This window comes from Pithys albifrons, chromosome 2 (genome assembly GCF_047495875.1).
Source record: "Pithys albifrons albifrons isolate INPA30051 chromosome 2, PitAlb_v1, whole genome shotgun sequence".
Lineage (NCBI taxonomy): Eukaryota > Metazoa > Chordata > Aves > Passeriformes > Thamnophilidae > Pithys > Pithys albifrons.
The window spans coordinates 79,264,477-79,291,660 of NC_092459.1; the positions used below are offsets into that span (position 1 = coordinate 79,264,477).

Here is a 27,184-nt window from a genome sequence, read left to right on the forward strand (position 1 = left end):
CCCTCACAAGTATATTCATATAGCTACTGAGTTACTGTCTGTAGCTACTGAATTAAATATATATATATATATATATTTAACTCAGTAGCTACAGACAGCCCCACAAGCTGAGGTGTTAACAGACATACTGCTCGAGTGATCAGGAATAAAATATTGTGGAACTCAACCTGAGGTTTCTGGGCTCTGTTTCCTGCCTCTATAGCAGGGATTCTGGAACCCTCCGAGGGACCAGACCTTCACAGTTGTCACTAAGGATGTTAGTCTTCTGTATCCAAGACAGAGACTCTTGAAACCAGCAGGGTTTGTCTGCCCCAGAGATGTAGTTACTAGAAAAAACAGCTTTGAACTTCTGGGGCTATAGAGACCTGAGTCATACCAGGAAAATAAGGTAATTGTTTTTGGAGACAGATTTTTCTGTCCTTGGATTAGGAACAAGGCACAAACCTAGTAAAGCTTGTCAAATCTGAGAAGATGAATGTGAAATATTTTGTTTTGAGTGACCTAGTAGTTTCTTCTGAATATTTTGATTACTAAAGTATACAGATACTATCTTCAGTTCAAATTTAAGTTAGTGAGATTTTCAAGGCTTAGTAATATAGGGAATTTACACAGATCAATCCTTGACAAAATGCCCTTATAAAAAATTATTTTGCAAGTGCGTAACTATTTGTAAAAATCTGGCCCTGGACTCTGTTGATGATTCCATTAAAAGCCTAAGGGAATGTCTCCTTGTTCTGAAGAGGGTAAGAGTCTGAGGCTATAATTCTCACTGATACGATGCTTTGAGAGACAGCAGAAAATAGGACTCCAGCCAACTTAGTGTAGAATAAGATGAAAAGGTTCCTTTAAAGTCCAGGACTAGGGCCTTCAGGAATACATGATGACAGGCTGGATTCCTGGTTTTTATAATAATGTTCATCCAACCCCCTATTCATCCATCCCCTCGGTCCAGCCCCATCCCACCCCCATCCCACCTCATCAGGAATTGAGTCTGAGGGACAGTGGGACCCTCTCTTCATCATCTTCATCCTCCTCATAGCATGCAGGGATACTTGAAGACCTTTCAGTGTTCTGAGTGTTGAGGTCAGTGTGCCCATATTTATGTCTCATGGCACAGGCTTTGAGATACTATTCAGCCTTCTGCCTTGAAAAGAAGTCTGAACAGTTACAGGAATGCTGAGGAACTGATAAGGAACGAGGGTTAGCATGAACAGACATTGAACTTATGTTGCTAGAAATACTAAGTACACTAAAATCTACATTTTACTACAGTTACTATTACTTCTAAAATCTATAAAAATTAAAAAATCAAAAATCAAAAACCACTGAGGCATCAGTATGTACCTGGCTTTACAGAGGAGATTTTCACTTAGTCATTCACTAGCTTCCATAAATCACGTCTCACCTTCATGCTTAATTTGAATTTTGCCATAGCTTTCCTTCTGTGCCTTTTTCCAAGCTGCTGGATTTACCTCAAGGATTAGGCAATTTCATCTTTTGCTATGTACTCACTGCTGCTCCTCTGCTGGTAGATCAGCAGTGATGCTGGAGCTGCCATTGGAGACTTCATGAGCACTCTGGTTTGAGAGCATTGTACAGACCTTATCCTTCCTTTTGTCTTTTTGTTCTCATCTGCTTCTGTCTTTGCAACCCTTCTGATCCAAGAGCACTGGAAGGTGTCTGGAAAACACCATTTAGACCTGCAGTGTTGTGTAAAGGAAGGTACTGGAAAAACGTCATCATAACCTGAAGATAGAATTGCTTTATCTCTAAGAAAGCAGATACCAAAATTTATTTTAGCGATTTATGTCCCAATTACACTTTTATTTATTTGGGTTCATTCTATTCCATGTCAGTGAACTCTGGTACTAGGGGATTTATGGCTCCTAGTAATGTACAGTCAGGATATCAATCCCATCAAAGGTGGGCAGATGGTTGTTTAAGGCAGGTAAATACTTGGCCATTGTTTAACTGGTGCTTTATGGGGAACATGTGTGAATGTTTTCTGCTTCAGAGTACAGATATCCTCAAGAAATAGACAATATTCCTTATCCTCTTCAAAAGAACTCAAATGAACCCTTTGGTTTACATAAAATCTTTTTATGTCCAGGGAAAGTAACTAATACTATGAACAAAATGTATATATTCTCACTTCTCTCACCCTGTGCAGGCTCAGATGTTGTTGATATTTATCCCCTCACTCAAATGATAGAAGATACAAGACAGCGGCCACAGACACATGAGAAAAGCATCAATGCTGTGGTTTACAACAGGACTCTTCGCCAGATTCTCACCATTTGCACTGAGTCAATACTGAAGGTGATTGTAATCACTTATACTGAAAAGTAAAAGTCTCAGCTTTTTTATTTCTGTTTAACAGTGTGACAATGATAATCAGAGGTATTGAGAACCTGTAGTTTTCATCAGCTGTTGATTGGTTAGATGGCAAGATTTGTAGGGAGAGGTAGCATCTTTTATTGAGCCAGCTGGTGATGCATGCCATTCTTGTGGAGAAAGGCTGGTTTGTGTAAAGGCTTGTTCAGTTCATTCGCTTGGTAAAGATGTTATTTCTCACTGTAAACCCTGCCTTTCTTAGACCACAGTGGCTACACTATTGCAATTACAAGATAGTTTGGGGCATTTGGTGCTGCAGAAATTCAGATTCAGACAGTGCGCATGAAATTGGTGGCTACTTCATAAACCCGGTTTAATGACCAAACTTTGTACTAGTACCTCACTATAAGGCATTGCTTAAATTTCTAAAAAGATTAGATAATGATCAGAGATAGTTCTACATTTTTGGAACAAATGTTTATGTAAAGCCTGATTTTCATTTTCGGCACAGAAATTATAACTCAAACTGTCTATTCTAGTTAGATTTCTTTGCCTTTGCACTATAAAAACTCTTTATATCTAACATCAGGCTCTCTGAATTAACAAGGGTCTTTCTCACAGCATACACACCAAATACTCTCCCCTTGGCACAATGGCTTCTCTGGAGAGAGGGACATTTTCAGTATTTCACTAAAAGAACATGGTAGTGGGCTGTTGTAACAGAGATGTAACAGAGATGTGAAACGGAGATCACAGGATGTGAGAATTTCTAATTGACAGTAATTTCTCCAATTACATTAGAACACATTGTGTGGCAAGTTTTAGAGGATGTATTACAAATAATTATCATATTATTTTTTCAGGTCTGGGACCTAGAAACAGGATATCAAATATATCAAATTGAAGATGCACATGGAGTGAATACTGAAGTGACCTGTGCAGCCATTGAAATAAATGGGTTTTACCTTGCTACTGGGGCATGTGATGGTAAAGCAATTAAATAATTACTACATTGTTTTTACATGTTTTTAAATGCCATATTATATGTGCAGACAGAACTCTTTGCCTTGACTGTCTCAGTGATAGAATAATTAATTTTGAATGGACAGCTCTCAGTCTATGGAAAGGTTATGTGTGGGGTGTCTTGGTTGGATTTTATTTTATAGATGGTTCATAGAAAGGTGATTTTTGTCTGCTTGGGCTCTGGTACTTTGATAGCTTCTTACTCTCTGGAAGACTGTCTTCAAAGCTCCTGGTGTGAAAATTTGTTTCCTCATAAGACTTAGGACCTACATGTATAACTGAATGGCTGCAGATGAAGAATGGTAGTTTTTAAATTTTCTAGTATCTAAGCTCAATTTTATAGTGTCTATAATCAATGAACACTAAAAGATAAATACAGATATAGATATATATATATATATATGTTTTCTGAAGTATTCACATCTGTTGTTTAGGGTGTATGAGTTTTAGGTAATGTGACAACACCTCTACAATACACAAGTGCCCACTGAATTCTGCAGAAAGCTTTAATAATTTTCTAATCTGTTCACATGACTGAATAATTCTTCACACATTCAAATGTTCAAGAGTACACCCCTGAATTATTAAAATATATAAAATATATGAAAACTGCATCTCATGAAGAGGAGATGATGGCCTTTTCCACACAGCATACTGGCTAATATTTCTTCTTTCTGCCTGGGAGAAGAGACCACACCCTTTTTGGCTTTTAAGAGCACAACAGAAAGTGAATGTTGTCAAGTCTTACAAAAGGGAAGTCATGTATAATAATTTCTTCACTTAAGAAAATTCTGTAGCTTTGTGGGGTAAGTCCAGCAATCAGGTCCTTCTGCTCATTGCTGTAGCTCAGAATCTGAAGTCTTCTACCAATAGGCCACACTCTGCTTGCACTCTGATTGTTATCCACAAACAGAAGTAAAGTAAGGAGAAGTCTTTTATCCTGGGCTGCAGAACAAAACAGACATGGAAAAAAAGATGGAGCAATTGAGAGCATAGTGTTAAAGATGTTTTCTGGTAATTTTTTTTGTCCCTAAGGCTGCTTTGCTAAGAAGCACGCATGCTGCTACAGTCTTTGAAAGACCAGTGACCCAGCTCTCAAACTTAAGTTGGATTTTCCTGTTAGTTCTCTTTTCCCTGTTTGACCCTATTCAAGCTTCTGACTTTGAAGGACAGGTTATTGCTTAAAGTTCATTCTCTTTTCTACATTTTGTCATTCCTGTGTAGGAACAGTGAAAGTTTGGGAGTTTGAAAGTGGGCAAGAATTTAAAGCCTTGCCTTTGGCCCAGCACAGCGACGATGAGCATCGTATACTGAAGATAGTTTATCTGAAGGCTGATGAGAGTCAACATGCACTTCTTGTTTTGGAGCAGAGAGGGAAGATGAAAATGATTCAGGTTTTTCAAATATACTTCCCCCCCCTCCCCAATTTCATTTGGTAGCCTCTAATTTTTGAGGTAAAATAGGACTTTTTCATTAATTAGTAGATGAACTTGTAGAAAATATCAAGGAGCAATCTAGTTTCTCAATGTCATCAAATTAGCTGTCTGCCTTTCTGTCTAGTGTTAAAATATTCATTACTCCATTGCTGATTTTTCAGCACACTGATAATTTCTTTCCTTGCATTTGCTTTTTCATTTGTGATTGAGGTTTTAGTAGTTACAGATCCTTTAAAGCTTTAATACTGCTGTTATTGATGCCGTGAATGACCCTTCCCCCAAAAAACAGGACTTCGAGCCACGTTAGCGTAGGGTAAGATAAAAAGTAAAGGTCCTTTAATAACACAGGGCCTACAGCCCACAGGAATACATGATGACATGCATGTGTCTCAGTTCTTGTTTCCATGGCTTTTATAATAAGATCCTTCCAATCATTGCTTTACACATTTTTCAGTTCAGCCCCAGTCCCACCCCTGGTCCAACCCCCTGGAATTGGGTCTGGGGTCATCAAGACCCTCTGTCTTCATCAACTCTTCTTCCTCAGGCACACAAAGGTCTCTTGGAGCTCATCCAGTTTTGGCTTTTGGGTCACTCTGACCTGTGTTTATGTTTCATTCTGTAGGCCTTCTGATATCCTTCAGCTCTTTACCTTGGAAAGGAGTCTAAACAAGATTAATTAACTAAAGGAATTTGAGCTCCCTGTTCTGGGACAGGGGTAGTGATAGAAAGGCATTAAACTTAAACTGTTAGAAATATTAACCCTCTAAAAATCTACAACAACTGTGTTCTTAAAATCTACAAAATGTGAAAATCAGAACAAAAACCCTTTCGGCATCACTATAGATGGTGTTTACCTTATTTAAAGAGTTTCAAAAGAGAATATTTTGTTAAAAAGATAATTTTATTTTCTTTGTGTTTAAAATTACTAAATTAAGACAATGGCTTCTTAAAAACTGATACAGAGAAACACCACAGTAATAAATCAGATTGACTTGGTTGGCTTGATTTTGAGCATCTACTCTGAGTTCCCTTCAGCTAAAACTAACAGGATGCATTTTCAGCTTACAATAATTATAGATTCATTCCTCAGAAAAACCATGTTTCTGTGGAATTTTCTTCCTCAAATTGGAATGTTTTACTTGAGGCGAAATACTTCTGAAGCTTTAAATCCATTATGTGCAAGGGAGCAAAGGCTGTGAGGAGAAGTAATACATTTTAGACAGATGATACATTTGGGAAAAAACCAAAACCCATACAATCTCTCATCTCAACAAATAATTTATCTTTTTGAGCCTCTTGCTAATAAAAAGCTGTTATATACAGGGTTTGCTTTTGCTATTCAGACTTTTCTGAAACATTCCATCACACCAATTGCTCCCCGGTGTTATTACTGAAATTGTTAAACAGTTTGTTTGCTGTAAATGATGTAAATGTATCCCTTGACAAACAGGCTGGGGAGGAGTTGAATCTCTTTCAAGTCTTTATGAATCTAGGTACATTAATTTTTTTCACATACTTGCAGAACTACATTTTTCCACAAATGTTTCTGTGATAAGGAGAAATACAGGTTGTTACTAACTTTTTAAAAGGCTGTGAATATTGTAGTTAGCAAGGCAAACTTGTTCATCCAAAACACTTCATCCTTAGCAGGAATCTACTAAATATCTCTCAATTTTTAATCATTCCCCAAAGTATTTCTTGTTTGATACACTTAGAATTATAAGATTTATTTCAGAATTATTGCTTCATTCTGAAGATCAATACATCTGTGAAAACAGTAGGAAACCTAAGGGTCTTATTTCAGTAACACTTCTCAAAATGGACAGAAATATCAATGTTAGAGTGGGAACTAGGTATTGAAGTGATTTGGATTTGTTATAGTTGGAAAAACTCTCAAGGTCACTCCCAGTTGCCTCTAGGCACACTGGGGAAAAATCAATGACTCAGGGCTGTAGCTGAACTGTGGCTTCTTCTCTCACACAAATTGAACAGCCACCAGTTTTGCTGGATGTTTTGGTAGATATGAACTGGAGAGTAGCAATGTTAATGAAATAAGCAGGTATAAATAAGAGACAACTTACTTAAGGAGGTAGTTAACTTAGTAAAATCTATAGCTCTGAACTCCACAACTGTGTGTGCGTGTGGCCAAACTTCGCGAATGCAGATTTGGGAAGGGCTGTCCCCATGTGGGTGTGCCCTTCCAGCCTGCGCAGTGGATTTTGGGTGAGGCTCAGCATGCGCAGAACTGGCCCCACCGTTTAAGTCCTGAGGTTCATCTGCCATGGCCAAGCGAGCTTGGACGGTGCCAGTGAGGTCCTCATGACTAGAACCTACAGCACCCGGCATTTCCCAGGAGGTCTCCCATCCAAGTACTAATCCGGGGCTGACCGTGCTTAGCTTCCGAGATCTGACGGGATTGGATGTCACAGGCCACAACTGTACAGTTTCTAATATAACAGCAAGTAATCCAAGATGAGCTGGAATATCTCTGGATGAAACTGCAGTTTGCAGTGTATGGATATTCTAGTTCTGCAACACTTTTTGTAATTTGGCACAGAAAACAAGCTTTTGATATACACTTGTTATAATTCTTTTCTTTTATGAATAGAGAAATTCTTTCCTTCCTCTTTCTTTAAGTCAGTTTTTTTAACAGGGTAACTCAGCTCAAGCACATCTATATGCCACATGGATGCTTCCTGAGGCAGTGCCATTTCCACGAAGGAATCCAGTTGTGTATCTGTTACTAAATCCTGGCACCTCAGAAACAGAAGATTTTTTCCCAACGATTCGGCTGCTGTCTAATACCAGTACTCTGAGTGATAATACAGAGGTGAGAGACACTTCAAAGTTCCACATCATTCACAGAAGATTGGATTTCATGTTTTAGCAAAAAGATAAGGATCAAATAAGTATTCCCCATTGTGGTCCCTTCCAACCTTACTCATTGTAAGACTCTATGATTCCAGACTTTTCAGTACACTAAAATAAATACACAAAATAAATAATGTAAGAAAGTAACTGTTTCTAAGGTCTGTATCTCCCTAATAAACCATTGTATGGTTATCACCATGATAACTATAGGAGATACTCTGAACATACACTTCTTGTTCCTGTACAATATAGTAAGTTGAGGTTCTCAAATAAACTCTTTCAGAATGAAATGTCATTTACTATTGCTAGGCTAGCCTTAAGTGATAGTGGCACATGAAGTTGAGTATCAAAGTGATTCCATTTTCTCTTCTTGTTGCTTTGGGAAAATCAGATGTCAAATTTATGTTTTAATGGTTGACCCATTTAACTTGAATAGCCCAGAAGACTTAAGTCCTGTTTTGTAAAATTTCACTAACTCTGTAACAGATCTGGATGATGTTTATGGAAAGGTCATTATATCTCTATTCAGTGACTTATTCCTTTAACTTGATCAGCGTATCTCCACAGATACCTATTTCTGATTAATCTTCAGCTTTTACACCTGTTTTTACATGCTTGGATTGCAACCGTGCTGTAAATAGCAGGTGAGGTTGGAGGCCCTGTCCTCTGCAGCAGAGAGTCTCCCAATATTATCACTCCCTGCTTCGTTCTGGTGCTTCCATGTCATTCAAATACAGTAGTATTAGAACGGCATCCAAAATGCAGTTGTTGTAGACATTGTCTATTTAGGCATTTTGTTATTTTAACAGTTAAAACATTTCACTGTCTAGTGTCCACATTGCTCCTACTCACCCTTTTCTTTTAATGTTCTTTGTAGACTTTTATACCTTCTGTGGAAATTAACTGTTTTGCTGTTTTAAAAGTAGAAGGATGGAATTTGATAGCTACAGGAAGTGCAAATGGTGAAATAATTTTGTGGGATTTTGAATCTGCCTCTGTGAGATGCCTGTAAGTACTGCTTTCTTGGAGGCCTTTTGATCTCCAGAATTTCATACAAACTTTCCAAATGGCATACTGGAAATTCTAAGATGCCCAAATATAAAGGGTGATTGACAAGCAGGAGTTGGAGTAGCAATTTATGTGGGCCCACCTGCCCCCCACTTCAAATTACTTTGCTAGCTAGTCCTGAAATTGCAGGTAGGAGAAATGATCAAGACAAAGAGTCATTTGGGGAAGGGATTATGTAATTAAGAATAGTGTTTTAACATAACTCAGCGCTGCCACTGAAGGAAACTCTCATTATGTAAATCACTCTGTCATTGACTGAAGGGTGCTACTAAGCTGTAGAAATATCCTTATTTTGTAAGTTTTTGTGTTTGAGAGGACATCTGGAAGTAATGCTACTTCAGACGATAATGACATACATTTATCATTATCAGTATCATTGTCTATACCTAGAAGACTAGAAATCACATTCAATGAGGAGAAAACTGATTTTGGAGGTTTGAGACTAAAAATTTTTCACAGAGAGTACTCACTCTTTGGATGATTCCATATATTCTTATGCACATTAAGCTGCTATATCAGTAAGGTGAACAGTGACAGTATGTCTGGTTAGACTGAGTGAAGTAGCATGGAACTGTTCCTGTGCTGATGAAGGAACACATGCTTTTTAAGACAATCCAAACTCAATATTCAACTATGCTACCCAATAGCTTCACAACATCCTTAATGTGTAAAATTGGCATGTTTGTGAGAAAATAAGCTGAGTCCTCCTGTACCATGGGAAATTATAAAAACTTAACTGCACTTCTGACTCTGACTCTTGCTTTGTGTTTGCCTACCTGTATATGAGGCAAGCAATTCATACGGATACATGGAAGACAGAAAAGTCAGTGCTTTGTGAGTATTTACCCTGGGCTCACATGACTGAATGCTGTAAACAAGATACTATGCTAACATTAACACAGTTAGTTCACTTCAACATAAGATACTTTATTTGTTTCAATACTAATTCTCAGGAAAATACTTGGCTGAATGAAATTTTCATCATTCCTCCTGTTTTTCCTGGCACAGGCACATTCTGTACATGCTCTCCACTGACGTTAATCCTTCACAACTGATTAACTGATTTTGAAAAACTGTCTAAAACTTAGGAAACATGCATTCTGGGAGATTAAAAGTTTAATTTTTTAAACTACAAATTAAGTTTGAAACATTTTCTGGGAACAATATACAACCTATCATACATATCCTATACAAACATCTTTATTTTCAGGCATAAAACTAATGAAGACAGCCAGGATTCAGTTTTTCAAGAATCTGGAATCAATGCCATGTTATTCCTTGTACATAGTGCTTTTACTTCCAGGTAACTCCATGCATTTTATCTTCCTCAGGGACAGGCACAGTCACTTGGAATTTTGTTGTAGTAAACAGATGTAATGTTTTTCCAAGAGAGTTGATTTAAATTGAGATTTTATTTGTATTTAACCAATTTAAGTCCTGACAGTTAGTTAGCTTTCCCATCCTAAAACTTTTATAATGCTTATCAAACCGTATCACATATTCTTTTTTTTCCACTCAGCTATCATTTTTTTTCTCTAATTGACCTCATAAGTCTGAATTCTGTTGAAGTACTCAACAGAAGTTAGCTTTTGCCAGGTAACAGTTTTCCTATGTACCATAACTTCTTTTGCACTCAGCTCTGTGAGATACCTGTGTGGCATCAGGCTTTTTCTTTATAATAATTTTTTTCTTTAGATGTATATTTATATATATATTCTTTATATAGGTTTTTTTTTTTTAAGAGAGAGGCAAGCTTATCAAAGTGTGTAGCCTCAAGTTTCACCTTAAACAAACTAGAAGCTGTCATAGGTTGGTAGTGTTGGATGAAAAAGAGAATTTTAGCCAAATATGCTCATGTTGAGAGAAAGGCATTGCACCTGTACATAACTTCAGAAGTGCTTGTCCTCCAATGGATGTGTAAAGGCAATGGTAGCCAAAAGGACTCAGTGTGGTTTACATACTTATGCAGTTTTAACCTTTTAGCAATTAGGCAGTTTCTTTGCTCTCATTAATCATAGAGCTGGTTTATGGTCTTATATTGTTTTAAAGCCTTCAAACAGTCTATGCATTTACTACACCCTAAATGTACATAGCAGCACCACTTTACTGAACATAAAATTCTCTTTTGAGCATTATGAATTAATTATTATTTTATTAAATCCTAGATAAAATAAAAAATATGTGATTAAAATTCATAAATAGAATTTTTAATAGATCAAAAAAGTGCTTTCTATGTTTCAGCAGGAGGATTCTACAATGACTTTGAATCATATAGGCTTAGGATGCTTTGTATTTACTGGGAAGGCACCTGGATGAATTTGATCATACACATACAAAATGTTCAATTGTGCTAAGAAGTCTGTAAAATCAGACACTGAAAATTGCAAAGTCATGGTGACCTGCCCAAATTTAAGTAGACTACCCCACCTGCATATTTTCTAGATGGGTTTTACATTATCCCAGTTATTCAAATACTCCTCTCCAAAATAGAGCAGGTGTGACATTATGTGGCAAGAACCACTCATTAGTGCAGTCAGAACTTTTCTTGACTCAGAAACAAAAACATTCAAGATCGCATCCAATTTTTTTCTTGATTTTCTTCCACAATATCTAATTTCTGAGAATTTTTGTAACAGATTGGACATAAGCTTCTATAATTAATTGAAAACTATTTGCAGAGCAAAGCACTGTGTAAAATGAAAGAGAACAAGTCATTGGCATGCAGTGAAGTTTTCCCCTTCACGTCTTGAGGATGAATACCTGTGTTACTTTTGATTTACTATTGATTTAACTTGCTCAAAACTCCTGATGAGAGAGGTTGACTGTGTAATATGCAAATATTGCCTAGTTACTTTGCTAAATATACAAAACCAACAACTCTTAGTATGATCAGTCTAATCAATTCAGGTACTATGTTTTTATGCTTTACAATACTGGATGTTGGTTTCCAGAAGAGCCTCTTAAAGAATGTCAGTTATCTTCAGTAACTTCTGTCACACAGGAAAAGGAGTTCCCAGCCCTCTGCTGCTGTGAGGAGGGATGTCAGTGCCAGCCCAGAGCATGAGAGCAGTTCTTCGAACCTACATAAGGTAGGTATGGTGGCTTCATGGATTTGGTAGCATTCAAAACAAATTTCTGTTGCTATTTCAGTTTTGGTTATAAAATCCTGTAGCTTACTAAAATCCTTCTGTAACACCATGCACAAAGCTAAATATCAAAAATTACAGAGAAATGAACTTTCTTCACCTAAACTGACTGAGGCGGGGAATCAAGAATACATTGTCAGTGAGCTGGCTCTGTGATTCAGGGGACAGCTGAGTATCAAAGTGTTTGTCAGTGCTTATCACTAGCAATTCTAACGTTCAAATGGGATATAGTAGAATGCAAGGGGGAACGTAAAATAGACAAATAATGAAGTACTTTAATAAAAGCAGCCACATAGCAGCCACATTTCAGCCACAGCTGCTTGGATCTATTCTTTCAAATGACAGTATCTTTTATTTTTTTAATTTACCACCCATATGCCTGTGTCTCCATCTGTGTATTTTTGCTAAGGATAGCATTACTGGTTTTGTGACATTTTTTTGCCCTCCTATGCCAGAAGAACATGCCATATTTGTGAAGTAACCAAAAGTAAGTAGGCAAAATCCTGCTGTGTCTCAGATTCTTACCAGCATGTTGTTTCAGCAGAGCAGGCACTTTGATACATTCCCAAGTAGACACTGGCCTAACTGGCATCTGCAAACTAAAGTATCCAATGTACTCTGCTATGTAATCATTAGAATAACAAAATGGACAGTCTTTTGCAGCTCTTAAAAAGATCCCCATAAGCCCCACACATCAAGCCTTACATATCAATAAGTAGGATGAAGTTGAAGTGGCTTGTCCTTCTTCAAACATTCATGACTGCATAGTTTTTCCTGCCACATTTGACTTGACTATTTTGGAGGCTGATTATGTCAGCCTTGGGGATCCTCAGAAGCCTGTATAGTCAGGCACAAATGAATGACTGTGACAATTCCCCTGCATCCCCTGAAGATGTAGATGTGAGTTATTGGTATTTATGTACTTTGTTAATTTTTGCTCAAGGCAGTAACAAGATCATATCTGTTTTCCAAATGAAACTGTCTAAGTAGGAGATCTAGGTTACATTCACATGACTGGAAATGATTGCCTTTGCCTATCCTAAGTAATTAGTGCTATTCAGCCAAATTTACATTTAACATGTTCCTTAAATTCCTGTTAATTTAATTTGTGGGGGTTTTCCTTCTGTTATTTTGATTCTCTTCAATGCAAGTGCTTATTGTTTACACTCGGTGGAAACTGGGGGAATATTTGAATCCTCCAGCTCAAAAAAACAAGTTCTTAAAATAATTTCAACTAGATAATTGTTCTGTAGTTACACTAAAGTTCCATTTTTTAATTCTGTTATGTTTTATTCCTTGTTTTTAGGAAAATGAGGAAAGAGATGAAGTTAATACTGAAAAAACAACAGGCATGAAAATATGGTTTTGTTCTCTATGTTGTTGATCTGTGAGCCCTGCCCAGATTAATATAGAAACTGAGTTTGTCACTTTGGGAAACTGTGCGTAGAATAATTGGGATATCGTTGGTAGGTGGATGACATCTCGTCATCATCTGCTCCCTCCTGATTTTCAGTTATTTCCCAAAAGCCAGGGCAGGATGCAGGATATGCAAGGCCTTAATTGCTGTTTTTCCTAAGTGGACATGAAGACACATTTCAAAATTCATGAATGTCAACTATACAGACTTTTCTCCCACATAAATATTCTAGCAATGAATTATTGAAATAGTATAGCAAGAGCCAGCTTCAGTCAAGCATGAGTGAATGGCCTTATAGGCAAAATCCTCAAAAGTAGCTGAAATTTTAGAAGGATTCCTTATATGTCCTTAAAAATAATAACTAATAGAGAGTCAAGTGCTTAAGAGTTAAAGCTGTGCAAATGGAGCTGGTGAATTTGCAAAAAGTAAATGCTTTAGAATCCTTTAGACATCATCTGCTGCAAAGGAGAATTTACCAACAGCAAGAAATCTGATCATCTACAATATGAATTTAAGATAAATTCCTTTATCAAAGAAAGCATGCCCTGAAATCCGAACATTCCTAAGTCTTGTAGCTCTCCAATGAAATAGACACTCATATTAGGTCTTGCATCCACTGAATGAATGTCCGCTTGACTGAGGACCTTCATGGGACCTGCCAGCATCTCCAGCTCTGTAGAATTCACAGCAAAACCTCAAGAAAGGTTCTCTGTGACCACCACCTTGCATTTAGCAAAAGTTTTGAACTGAAGAAATAAGTATAGAAATCTATGCTTCCAGAATCTATAAATGTAATTTAGTTATTAAGCTTCATTTCGGAATTTATAGCTATCTCTAGAAGGCTTATGCAGAAGCTGCACATCGGCCTGTCAGCAATCCTGATGACCACTGTCTTGCACTCCTCCTCCACTGTCACTCATGCTTGCAGTTTCTGTAAAATCTATGGCTGTGCTCTTCAGAGGTTTCCTGCATTGCAGAGCAACAGTTCTGGTTGGTTTAGATAAGATCATGAAGATTGCTCTAATTTCTTTTTGCTTGTCTTTACACACACTTGTAGTGTCTTCAGAGTAATGCCATCTTGATGATGGAGTTTATTTTCAAATTTACTTTTTTTTTCCCTAGTGTTATACAATTTCTGTGCATTCAAAAGTAGTAATAAAAATTTTTGAGAAAATTTATGATCATTTGTGTTCCAAAGCAGAAGACACAGCTACATCTAAGAATAACCAACACCCAAAGATGAAGGTAAAGTTCTCCAAGGCTGAAGCAGGACACTCTCCAATACTGGCTTCTGCCCATGAAAGTGGCTGTGTCCGCCTGTGGAGTATTCAGGTAAGCTGAATGTGTTTGGGATGGGACTGGAGCATTGAGAAGATAATTCCACTAATCTTTGGAAAACTTCTTTTTAACTAGCAATTGCAGACATTTATTGCATTTTTCCTTATTAGTTTTTTCCATGGACACAAATTAGTTCTGTTTTAGTAACTGAGCAGGGAGTAATGGCAAGTGGAAAATGAAGAAAAATTATTTGAAATAACTGAAAAAACTGACTGTAAAGTTAAGTGAAAGTGTAGAATTTGATTTTTCACTCCAAACATTTCCCTTCTAAGAAAGGATGACAGAGAAGGCAGAATGTCCTACTCTCAGAGGAGGAGAAATATGTCAGGAACATTGCACAAGCCAGCTAGCACTAGTAGGGTTACAAACCAGAAGAAAATACTATCCTAACACATAGTGCCTACAACCATTAGCAGCTTCAAAAGCCAGTCCTGCAACAAAATGCCAAAGGCTTAGTTGTCATATTACCTCAGATTTATAGGACTTTATTCCAGACAACTTATTACTCTAAACAAGAGATGTAAAGTAAATACAGCAAAAAAGGCAAGTACCATGATATGATTGGTAATATTGGTCATTGTGGCAGACAGTGATCATAGTAAGTCAGCCATGTACAGCTTTATCAGGAATCCGAGCAAAGGCAAGTCATAGGAAGAATTTTTCAGAAAGAAAAGATAACTTTGCAGATGTTTTGTGCAAAACCAGAATATGATGGTAAATGTATCCAAGTATAGTAGGTGTGGGCTTTGCTGTGTCTTGTTTTCTTCATCATTAGTACATTAGTCTGCTTAGATTTCTATAGGAATCTCCAAGTTCAGATGCCAGTGATATCATGGCATGATTGTCATCATCATTACAGGGATGACAAAAATCAAGAATCTCCTTACCAGCAACATATTCTCCCTCATATCCTCCCAAACCTGAAGAGGCAATAAGGGAGAAAGTCTCCTGGTGCTTGAAAAATATAACAAGTTGGTGAAGGAGACATTGTAAGCCCGTTTGCAGCAAGAAATAACTTATCAATAGCATATGGGCTGCAGACTGATGATATTCCACAGTAAATGAGGGGCCAATGGTGAAGTAGGGAGAGGTACAACTAGACTCAGTTGCCTGAAGAATTAAATAGCTTGTTCTTTTGATGTATGAGAGACAGCAATCCAGAGGAATACACCACAGCTATCTTGGCCATCTGTAGATTTAGGAATTTTACCTTTTTATCAGTTTTCTGAATAGATGTGAGTTCAGTAATGCTGAATAGATAAAACCAATGGCACTCAACTTCTGAAGCATTAATATTTTTAATGTTGGTATTATAAGATAAATATGTGGTGTTTATTTATGTTTGTTTGTTTGTTTGTTTGTTTTAGGGAAGCTTAATGAAAGAACTTTTGCCATTTTCAGAATGTCCCTCAGGCCCTCTGAGAGTACTACATACAGACATCTCCACTAAAATCCTTTTGGCAGGCAGTAAAGGTGAGTAAACATGCTTGTCATTCTGTTCAGGGCAGACAGTAGGATCAGAAAATATCATGCTGTAAATGTGCTAGAAATGTGGAAACAAAGGTCCTAATGCTGCAGGATTTTCTCCATCAAAGCTGTAATTAAATAATTGAAAAAGGTGTTTTGTTGTATAAAAGAATGGTAGATTAAAGCTTAGCATTATAGCATTACCAGTAGAATTGTTTTCATAAAAGACATTACAATTTTCTTCACTCATGTGCCCTACATATACTTTCCATCTAAATCATGGTATCAATACCAAGGGCAAAGAGTACTGCTAAGAACAAGCAAAAATTTCAGATCCATGGTAATAATACTAAATAAAAAGCTGTAGCTGGGGCTGTACCAAAAGCCATGGATCCTACACTGATACGGAGTGCACAGTAATGGCTCCAGCAGTACACTGCTATTTAAGGAAAGCTCTTGTGTCTGTTCTAGCAGCTCACTGCTCTACTTCTAATTTCACACCAAATCTGGCTTTCATTTGGCAGAATGTTGAAGAGTTTATCTGCTGTCTGATTCTTCTCTGAACCTTTAGAATCACTCTGACAGTTTTCCATCTCTGGGTCTGTCGTAAGAGATTTTTGTGCTTTAATATGTCACTTTTTTCTCAAATACCTATTAGAACTGTTTTCTGCCAGCTTTCTGCTCTATGCTGTCAGAAATTGGATGGAACAAGGCAAGGGGTTTTCCCATTTGTTTCAAAACTTTGATACTGAAAATGAAGAGGAGTTTCCACTCCCTCTGGTTCAAATCAATAAATGAATTTAGGAGGGAAGCATGCACTGAACAGGATTTTAATTAGTTGGTGGAAACATATCCATCCACCCTGTTCATTTCGTACTCTCCTTTTGCTTTTTTGTATTTGTGTCACTGTATTTGCTTTGCATGCTTTTAACACCCTTCTTGTTTTACCTGCAGTACTGCTACCAATTTCTTGTTCCAATTACAGATTTTTCCTTGTTAGGAAAAGGTCAATCTCTCTGCCAGCCTCCTACCTTGTTTTCAAATGTACAGTCCTAGGAATCAGATGTGACTGGTATGAAAGTTGGATTTGCACTAAAGATTCCTCTGTCTAGTAGCAAAAATGAGAAATAAGAAGCAACTTCATCAGGAAAGTGGGAGCCTAGGCAGGAAATTTAGCAGTTGTGGGTCATAGGGAAAGTGGTTCTTTGATTCTTGTTTCATGAGTGCACTAAAAGGTTGTAAAACACTAAACTTTCATTATGTCTACAACTAATCAAACTTTGTCCATTTTACCAGCATTGAAAACCAGTTTAATCTGGAAGCTCTCGTACCTCATCTGTGCAACACACAACTTATTGGCAAGATGACTTGTATTTCACTCACGTAATTTAAAGAAAAAACTTTATGTTCTTTCTATTTCAAACCTATCCAGTTAATGACACATTGCTTACAATGAGTATATACATTACGTTGCATATTGGTTAATTAATAGTCTGTTATTTCTACTCTGTGCTTGACAATGAGATAGTGACATTCACTGTAAAATAACTGACCTGGATTCTCTACTTTATTTTGCTCAGTGTTTACTAAGAACAAATGGCGGCAACAAGTAAATGTATGGCACTAATGAAATTCATTGATGTTTTGCTTTCTCTTTTCTTAAATAGAGGGATATATTATTTGCTGGAACGTTGCCTCATTCTTAGAAGATTCACAAAATAAGAAAAATGTAAGGAAATATCTGTCAGATTTTCTTAACTTGAACATTATAGCAGGACAAGACAGAGAAAAGTGGATTCCACAGGAACTAAACATATTCCCTGTATATAAAGTTCATGTCTTGTGCTTGAAATAATAACTTGATGCTGTGAAAAGCAAGAAAAACCATAAGTAAAATGGTGTTAGCATTATTCCTTTGTGTTCAAAGAAGGTACATTTAAGAATTAATTTATTCATGTCCAGGGCAGTCCCATGGTGTAATGGAGAGCACTCTGGACTCTGAATCTCAGCGTCCTGAGTTCAAGTCTCAGTGGGGACCGTCCCCTGGCAGTTCAATGCCTCTCTGCCATCCCATCCCGTCACATCTCGGATGCTCAGCAGGGTCAGCCCCGGTTAGTACCGGGTGCTGTGACAGTCCCAAGGACTTCCCTGTCACTGTCCAAGCTCGCTCGGCCGTGGCAAATGGACCTCAGGACTGAAACGGTGGGGCCAGTTCTGTGCATGCTGAGCCTCACCTAAAGAATCCACTGTGCAGGCTGGAAGGGCACAGCCATGTGGGGAGAGCCCTTCCCAAATCTGCGTTCACAAAGTTGTGTTTCTACCATATGCCACTAGCAGGCTGTTTCATGGAGGGATTACTTTTTCACCTCTTCTAATTTTTAGAAAGACATAGTGATAAGTGCACTAAGCCAGCAAGCATGGTGGGATACAGAACTGCCTCAAATGTGGTTATATTGCTTTTTTCCCTCAGCAAGTAAAGGAGAAGCTCTGCTGGAGGGGACACACTGCTGAAGTGGTTGACTTATTTTATGAAGAGGAAAAAAATGTGATAGTGACAGCATCCACTGATGGTTCAGTCAGGTACAAAAATGACTAATACTTCTTACTCCTGTGGCAAATCAGTTGAACTGTCTTCAGAGTTCCTCTTCTTGCTGGACTTTTATAGAGGCTAGAACTTAAATAAAATAATATACAATGGGTGTATTTTCTGTTCTGCACTTGAAAGAGCTGTTTTTAATGTAACATTTCCAGTTTCCTCGGGAAGTTGGGCCTTTTTGCAGACTCGTTTTTTCACCACTTGTTTGACCTTGAATGCATAGGTAATGGCTCCATCATTATAGAAATTACCTCATGTTCTAATCCTATATTAGATTTCAATACTTACTAAATCAACATGGATCCTAAGCATTGCATCTAATCACTGTATATGCAATTAAACAATTAAACCATTGAAGTTTGGAGATGCTTTATAGACAACAATTATTTCTTCTTGGCTAACAAGGGGTATCTTTTGGTTTTTTGGGAGTGTCAGTGAAGAAATTCTGTGTAGACCCTGGTCTGTGGCAGCACCTTACTGTAGGAACAACTCAGGATATTGGTACCTTTACTCCTCAGTTTCATAAATGTAAAGATGTACTGTTTGTTCGTTTTCTGTTTTTTACAACAACCTTCTGAATATTTTTTTTACTCTTAAATTACTTATTTTATAAAAAATGTGACCTTCCATCTCTTTGATGTTTTTTTACGACTAGCATAACGAACTCTTGAACAGTGCTGTAGAACTTGATCATGTAGGCAGATATTTTCTCCCTTTTGCTCCACTAAAAGTACTGATTTTTTTCCTTTCTGTCCTTTGGCACTACTTCTACTATGTCTGTAGGATTTGGCATGCTGAGAGTGGATATTATTTTGGTTACTATGGACAATCCAGAGAGTTTGAATTATCAGACACGAGTCGGTTGATTTTGCCTCCTGATGTTACTAACTTTCCTGCTATAATTAGAGAGGAAAGCAAGCCTATGGAAAAGAAGATTGAATGTCCTCTCATGCTGGACAGAGACAGGTAAGATCTCATACATTTACATACATGTACGATTGGGGGAACAGTTTTGAAAACATACTTTAAAAGCATATTTCACCTGAAGGTCAGAAAAATATTAATACAATGAGTTATAAGAAAAATGCTTTTTAAAGATGTTTTTCACCCAGCGTGGATAAATCCTTTAATTGCTATGACTAGGTGATGATCAGGATTAAGTGATGTTCAAGATTTGAATTCAGTAACAGTGATGACTAGATAATTATCTCAGCTTTTAGCCTAATTATAGACTATATTATGTATGCTGTTCAGGTTAGCAGCCTGTTACCTTTCATTTTCCAGAAGTTGCTCTACTTCTGGGATCCCCAAAAATATCATAAATACTTCTAGAAGAATAAATCCAATTTAATCTTTCATTCTAAAAAAGTGGTCTTCTTAAATTTTCTGGGATGTTTATATACATGGATAGCGGATTCACAGATCATGACATTCTGAAACTGGCATAAATGTTGTGTGTTCAATAGCAGTGTTGGGCTTTTCTTCTAGGCAGAGTTCTCAAGGGATATGGGTTAGTTACAAGTCAAGTCAGAGAGCCTTGGTCCTCTAGTTTTAGTCATATTTCTAGTCCTGGATCTCCCTGGTTCATTAATTAGTGAGATGACCAAGTGAACATGAACACTGAAGAAGACATCTTCAGCAGCAACACCCACAACTGTCTTTAGTAACAAAGTAGTCCAAATCCAGGGAAAAATTACTTCAGGGCTTAAAAAGTGATGGATGCTTTCATAACACCATGTGCATTCCTAGGCTGCCTTTTAACCAAAGAACTCTGGGATAACAGAAAATCTCTAAGGTGCTTTATTGTTACCCCATTTAATTGAGTATCCTGCTAACACATTATTCTTCAGAGTTCTTACTAATATGAGTACTCTCACTGCAGTCAGAACAGTAGCTCATCAATAGAGAGAAGTGCTTGGCTGTGTTTGAAGGACTAACCCCTGTAGTCCTTCAGAACAGTGAGCAGCTAGTTTGAAATTTCCGGAATCAAAGAGACTATCATTAAATCAGCTAACCTTAAACTTTCCATAAATTACATGTCTGTGTAAAACTGTGACTACTTCTTGAGTATTCTTCAAATATTTCAGTAAAGGAGAATGGCTATCATACATTTAAACATATTAATTATACAGACAAAGAGCAAGCAAATGAAAAACTGTAACTGTAGAGAACTGGATAAAAAAGCAGCCATGTGCTGCTGTACCCTCCAGCAGATCAACACATCCAACTTGATGTTATCTGCAAACTAACTGAGGGTGCACTAAATCCCCTCATCCAGATCATTGATAAAGATAGTAAACAGGACTGGCCCCAGTACTAATCCCTGGACCACACCATTTTCACCAGCTGCCAGCTGGATTTAACTCCATTCATCACCACTCTCTGGGCCTGGCCATCCAGCCAATTTTTACCCAGTGAACAGTGCACCCATCCAGGCTGTAAGCAGCCAGTTTTTCCAGGAAAAAGCTGTGAGAAAATATTCTCCAAATGGAATGCACGAAAAGGCACAAACCCAGCTGAGTACATAGGTGCTTATAGTTTAAACAAGTGTCTCATGTAATCTACTGAAAAATGCCAACAGGTAGATAGACCCTTACAGAATAGTAGTCTCAATTTCTCTCTGTAGTTCATAGTTCCTTAGCTTATGTGCACTGACTTAATTTTTCTGATTATAAATGAAACTCTGTTAATCTGCATTAACAGACACTCATGACTAAATTTGAAAACAAGACATATGACAAGAGACGTCTTCTTTATTACAGAAGTTGCATTCAATAATTGTAATCAGAACTTATGGAAATGCTGAAAAGCCATTATAAGACAGTGAGTTAGCATACAGCTGTTATAAATAGTGTTTTTATTAACATTTTGTGCCTTTTACAGATAACAGCCAGTACTTAGACTGACAAAGTGTTAATGAAACACTTTGTGACACCTATGAACGTCCTAATATAAGTTATATTTTGGAGATACATGGAATAATTTGTATTTCCAAATAATTTCATTTTGGAGCTGGATAAGAATGTTGCATTCAAAATTGTCATTTTAATAGGAACATCACATTTTTTTCTGTCTGTGTGTACAGGTGGAAGTCACTGACCAGACTACCTATAGCTTTAGGAAAGTCTCAACATACAAATGTAATTCAGGACTTCAAGTTTTTCCAAGCTCTGGCTCGTGAAAAGGTAGCTAATATATATGACCAATTTGTTTCTGTTCTGTGCAACATATAGGAAATGAAATTGTGTTTCTCATTTAGAAATTATAAATAACCCTAAATATCCCTCTCATTTGATGGACAAACTGGAACAAAAATGCATAAATAGAGGGATCTAAGAAACCTCGCTGGTTTTCATTCTCATTTTTCACATTTTCCGATTCCAATTTAGAAGGTAGCACACACTGATTCACTGGTTTAACAGAATTTTAAAAACAAAGATAAAACAACCTAGAATTTTCCTGTACTTCAACAGAAAACCTAAATATCTTAAGTTTACTTGAAGGAAGTATGAAAATACTAGAACATGAGAGAGTGAATTCCTAGTTACACGCAATAGTTCTTTCAGGGTTCCTATGAAATCAGAAAACAGGAGAGTTCTGAATTAAATTTCCTTATGAATACTTTCTACAACTCTAATTGAATATTGGTGGAGCTCTTCCATCTACACCTGACTTAACCCTTAAAAGACATGGGATCAGATAAAACTTCTTCTCTTGCAGTCGTAGTAGAAAAGTAAAAGTACACAAATCCTATGGCCCCTGGCCAAAAAAAAGCTTCTATTCACACCTTTCTGACCATTCTCCCCCAAAAGTTAATGGTCAACAGCTAGTGAGGGGTATGAACTCTTTATATCCTCTCCTAAACTTCGTGGTATCGTTAATCTCCTACGTACCATAATCTCATATCCTAATGTAGCCAGCTGAGGTCCAAACAGTAGTCAGTGAAAAAAAAATGTGCACTACAGAGAGAGGGCACTTGTCATTGGTCCCCTGCTGTTCAACAGCTGTAGATGCAGCACTGTGTAGTAAGAGAACAGTGATAATGGGAAAGAAACATGTCCATGCTGGTATAAAACTTTAAATTTACTATAGCAAAGACAATGGTTTAGCACATTGTTGGACAAGTCAATAGAGATTGGCTTGGCTTTAGGTTTTACCAAGTAACTCGAAAAATGCAGTATAGAGATCTCATAGCAGAAGATACTTGCTATGCATTAGCACTGGAGTCCCCTTGTGCTTGAGCTTTTGATGAGAAAAAGGTTTGATTTCCTATAATTTTCGTTAGAGCAGAACAAAACAGTGGACTTTGTTTTGCACTTCAGACTAGAGATGTGCCACTCAGTGGCTGTGCAAATACCTGGAGTGTATGATTAGATTTCTGTAACTCAGTTGTCCTGTTTTTCTGAGATGGGTAATGCCTAGTAATCAATACACATCAGTAATGCTTAAAATTGATAGACACTGGAAGATACTCCTTTAGGAATACTTTACATTGTTGAGGGCATGTCACTACTGCAGTACACTCAGTGTTGTATTAGTAAGACCATGAAAAACTCTTAAGTAGAAAATGTCTCCATAATGGACCATTTCAAAATAAACTAGTTTTCAAATTTGAAGAAAACAAGAGTGTTTGCAGTATTTCAAATTGCAGGTGCTTTTTTCGTTTCCTTTTTGGAGGCTCAGAAATTTTCTTTTTAGTGTGAAATCACAGCTATATCATGTAAAGACAGTTTCATTTCCTGCCCTGTCCATAGGTATAATACCTAAGATAAGTCTCAGGATTCATGTGAGTGTGGATGAACTGTCAAGGTACTCAAGGTATTTGCACAGATTCAAAGCTTTCAGCAGTTAGCAGAAATGTTTTGTTCATCTGCATCTTTCCCAACTGGCTGCTCAAGGGTTTGTGATGTGCAAAGCCCAGCAGAAGAGTAGCCACACTGACAGCCTGTGATGAAACTATCATCTAGGGGCAAGTTCTTATTCCATCACCCCTTGGCTAGACTTCCACTGTCCTCTGCTAACATGCATCCACCAAAACAGACAAGTACCCTGAAAATTATTCCTTTTTTGAGCCTATCCAAAGTGTTAATAGGTGAGATAACTAAGTAAGTGTTCAAAACTAGATTTAACTTAGGTGACAAAAAGCATTTTGCTGTAAATTATCTTGATTTTGTTCCCCTTGTGAAGCTGGAATTTTGCTGGTTATGCATTTTCTATAGCAGAAAAAATGCTGAGGGAGTCTTTACATGGTACAAAGAAAATCTATGCATAAATCGTACTCTCTCTATGTAGTAATACTATAGATTTCTTCAGATAACATGAACATTAGTGTGCAATTCCAATAACAGAAGTAAAGTCTTCATTACCTTTTGACTTTGGCTTCCCTTGGTCAGATGGAGCCTTTGGAAACTTCCGAGCCTGGAAGCAAGGAGACTGGTGCAGTATATGGGTTTCTTCCTATATATGAGGTAAGCACAAGAGTGTTTTCTTCTTCTGCAGTGGCATTCGTACAGCAGAAGCCACTAGCACTAGTACATTACTAGAATGATGTACTCTGAGATTCTACTGTTAACTCTCTGCTTCTCATTTTCTAACATGATTTGCATTACTCCCTAACCAATTCTGTCTGATGGAAGCTTGAGACTCCAGTTGAAGTGAGCATGCCAAAAAGTGAGTATTCTAGACGTCTACTTCTCCTGCTCAACCTCGTATCATTCATTTTTTGCTCAGATTTGAATCTTTCAGCTGGGCCAAAAACTATTGAGTCTCGTCTGCACAGAGCTTTGGGTATTGTAAGGTGGTACTATTTTATGGGTGCTGTTGATTTGATCTATTGCAAGCTGCCTAGCAAAGCTTCCTAGGTTGTTCACTCTCTGGAGAAAGATCAGAATATTCCATAGTCTCGTCTATCTCACCCTTCATAGGATGAAAAGAATCACCCTTAGCAAAGGTGCTGATCTCTTTCTATAGAGGGGACCTAAAGAATTAGCTTGGGTAAGATTCCTAACTCCTATGTGGCTGGTTAGGTGGGATGAATATGGTACTCTGCAAAATATATATGACTTATGCTTGTACATGCTGCATTACAGAATGTCTCAGAAATGAGAAAACTTAGGAGCACAATGTTCAAGTAGTTGGCACATTTGCTATTTTTCTGGCCATTAATGTGCTTTGGAAATCTGTGTTATGTTTTCTTCTGCAAAAAGAAAATAAAATACAGCAGGTCTTGTGCCTTGGTAAATTAGGAGCAACTGCTCTGAAGCCAATGGCACTGCAATGGGTTTACAATGAAACCAAATAAAATGAAATCAGACTTTTCCTGTGAGCTACATGTACAAGAAATAATTTTTTGTCTGTGGTATTACAAAATGTTATCAATATGGTCTATTCATCTCAATATCTTAATTAGTTCTTGAAATTTTTTAAAGGTCTTCAGAGGATCAAAGGTATGAAGTCCACTGGACGGACAAAGGATATAGATTCCAGTGAAGACTTGGGTCAAGACAAATAAACATAGCATCCTTCATGAAAATGGAATAGCAGATTCCTTTTATAACTTTATATCCATTTCATTATTAAGCAGAACACATAGAAATCAAATCTTTACTTCTATTCCTGTCCTTCATGCAGAGAACATATTCTAATAAAGCCAGTGTCTGATTATAACTAGATACTCATAGAAAAGCCCCTTTGACTATACTTTTTGATGGTCAAGACAGAAAAGCACCTTACTGTGATTAACTGCTAAAAGATTCAGAGCCATAAATCTGAAAATATCCTTCTTATTCCAGCCATCCAGCCTTCTCTAAAGAACAAGAAATATTATTTCAGAGGTACTTCTCTAACCTTTCTCTCCTGTTTCAGGAGTTTTGGCATCCTTGAATATGCAAGGAACTGATGGAATGTTAAATAGGTAGCACACATATGCCACAGTATTCTAGTCAAATGTCTTCTTCCAGAAACACTTAGATTTTACTGTTAATCATGTGAAAATAAGACAGGAGGAAGACTGAGAACTAGGTACAGATAATGAGAAACAACCCTGTTTAAAGATAACTGGATTTAGGTCCCAGCCTCATAAAGCATGCCATCTTTAACTCTGCACTATTTTCAGTTGAACTAACTTTATATTAATTAAACATAATTACAAAAACAGAAAAAAAGAAAAACCAAGCAAAGCTTCTAGTGTTGAGCGCAGAGGGTAATAATGAATGGGGTAACATCAGACTGGTGATCTGTCACAAGTGGGGTTTCTCAGGGCTCCATCTTAGGCTCTTTAATATCTTCATAAATGACCTGGACACAGGACTAGAATTGATCCTAAGCAAGTTTGCAGATGAAACAAAACTGGGAGGAGCTGTTGGCTCCCTTGAAGGCAGGGAGGCCCTGCAGAGAGACCTTGACAAATCAGAGGGCTAGGCAATCACCAACCATATGAAGTTCAACAAGGAAAAGTGCTGGATTCTGCACCTGAGATGTGGATCCCTTCCAGCTCAGCAAATTCTGTGATTCCTTGCAATTGTTTTGTTAATGCTATACAGACAAGTCTTCAAAATTATTCTTGTAAAACTCTTTAGTGCTAATATTTGTTTGTTCTGAAGATGCCTTGACCAGAATTGTTAGCAGCTTGAAATGGCTATATTACACTATTCAGATAAGATTTTTTTTTAAATTAATTTTGATCTACTTACTGTCTGTCAGTTCAGGTTTATGGATGAAATCCTGCTCCCTTGTTGAACCAATTTAAATCTTAGCTATGTAGATTTAAAATAGTAAAAACCACTATAAATCAACTCAATTGACCCCAATTTTCATCATTTTTTATTATATAATACATACCAAGCCTAAGGCACGGTAGATATGTTTAAAGGAAGATCTGTATATTCAGTATATAATAAGGGTGAAAGTTTAATAACATTATTTTATCATTATTGTGATTTAATATGAACTGCTTATACCAAACTGTTGTAAGAAATTCCAAATTTTTTAAAAGTTGCTCAGCATATTTTATGCTGATCAGAAAACATACTCCTTTTTAGCAATTGCCAATGAGTGCTTATTAAATGAGAGACTAGTAACAATGCCATTCTGGTGGATTTTGCAGTCATTAAATGTGCTAAAACCTACTTAGTATCTTCCCTATTTTTATGATTGGATCCTGAACCCTTAATCCAAAACTGCCTTTGGATAGCACAAGAAGAGAAGTGGCAAATGCTGGAAACTGATATCCTCAACAATATTTAAGAAATCTATTGCTTTCTTAGTAGGTTTATCCCTTCTTCCATAGCACAGTAATGTCAGAAAGCTTTGCTCTTCTTTAGTCTCTATTTTAATCTAACCAGGGAGTCCAAATCTTTAACTAGCAGAGGTAATAGGAGTATCATATTGCAGCATCTTTCATCCTGGGCTGCCCAATAAGCAAGCATTCTGCTTGGGAAAGCACATGGCCAAAGGGGAAGGCATCTTGGGTTTATGTAAAAATCATTCC

The 27,184-nt window shown here is 37.2% G+C and overlaps 1 protein-coding gene across 1 annotated transcript in view; it reads left to right on the forward strand.

Moving 5' to 3' along the window:
- WDR64 (WD repeat domain 64) overlaps nt 1–25,207 on the forward strand; it is a 66,497-nt gene extending 41,290 nt beyond the window's left edge. The window contains exons 13-29 of the mRNA XM_071581089.1: nt 2,171–2,319; nt 3,198–3,321; nt 4,582–4,751; nt 7,447–7,623; nt 8,542–8,672; nt 9,943–10,035; nt 11,734–11,821; nt 13,185–13,227; nt 14,494–14,627; nt 16,001–16,106; nt 17,768–17,829; nt 18,571–18,680; nt 19,480–19,662; nt 21,782–21,881; nt 24,090–24,164; nt 24,333–24,366; nt 25,125–25,207. Coding sequence (XP_071437190.1) covers nt 2,171–2,319; nt 3,198–3,321; nt 4,582–4,751; nt 7,447–7,623; nt 8,542–8,672; nt 9,943–10,035; nt 11,734–11,821; nt 13,185–13,227; nt 14,494–14,627; nt 16,001–16,106; nt 17,768–17,829; nt 18,571–18,680; nt 19,480–19,662; nt 21,782–21,881; nt 24,090–24,164; nt 24,333–24,366; nt 25,125–25,207 — 1,862 coding nt within the window. The remainder of the gene's footprint in view (nt 1–2,170; nt 2,320–3,197; nt 3,322–4,581; nt 4,752–7,446; nt 7,624–8,541; nt 8,673–9,942; nt 10,036–11,733; nt 11,822–13,184; nt 13,228–14,493; nt 14,628–16,000; nt 16,107–17,767; nt 17,830–18,570; nt 18,681–19,479; nt 19,663–21,781; nt 21,882–24,089; nt 24,165–24,332; nt 24,367–25,124) is intronic.
- Nucleotides 25,208–27,184: the final 1,977 nt, after the last annotated feature.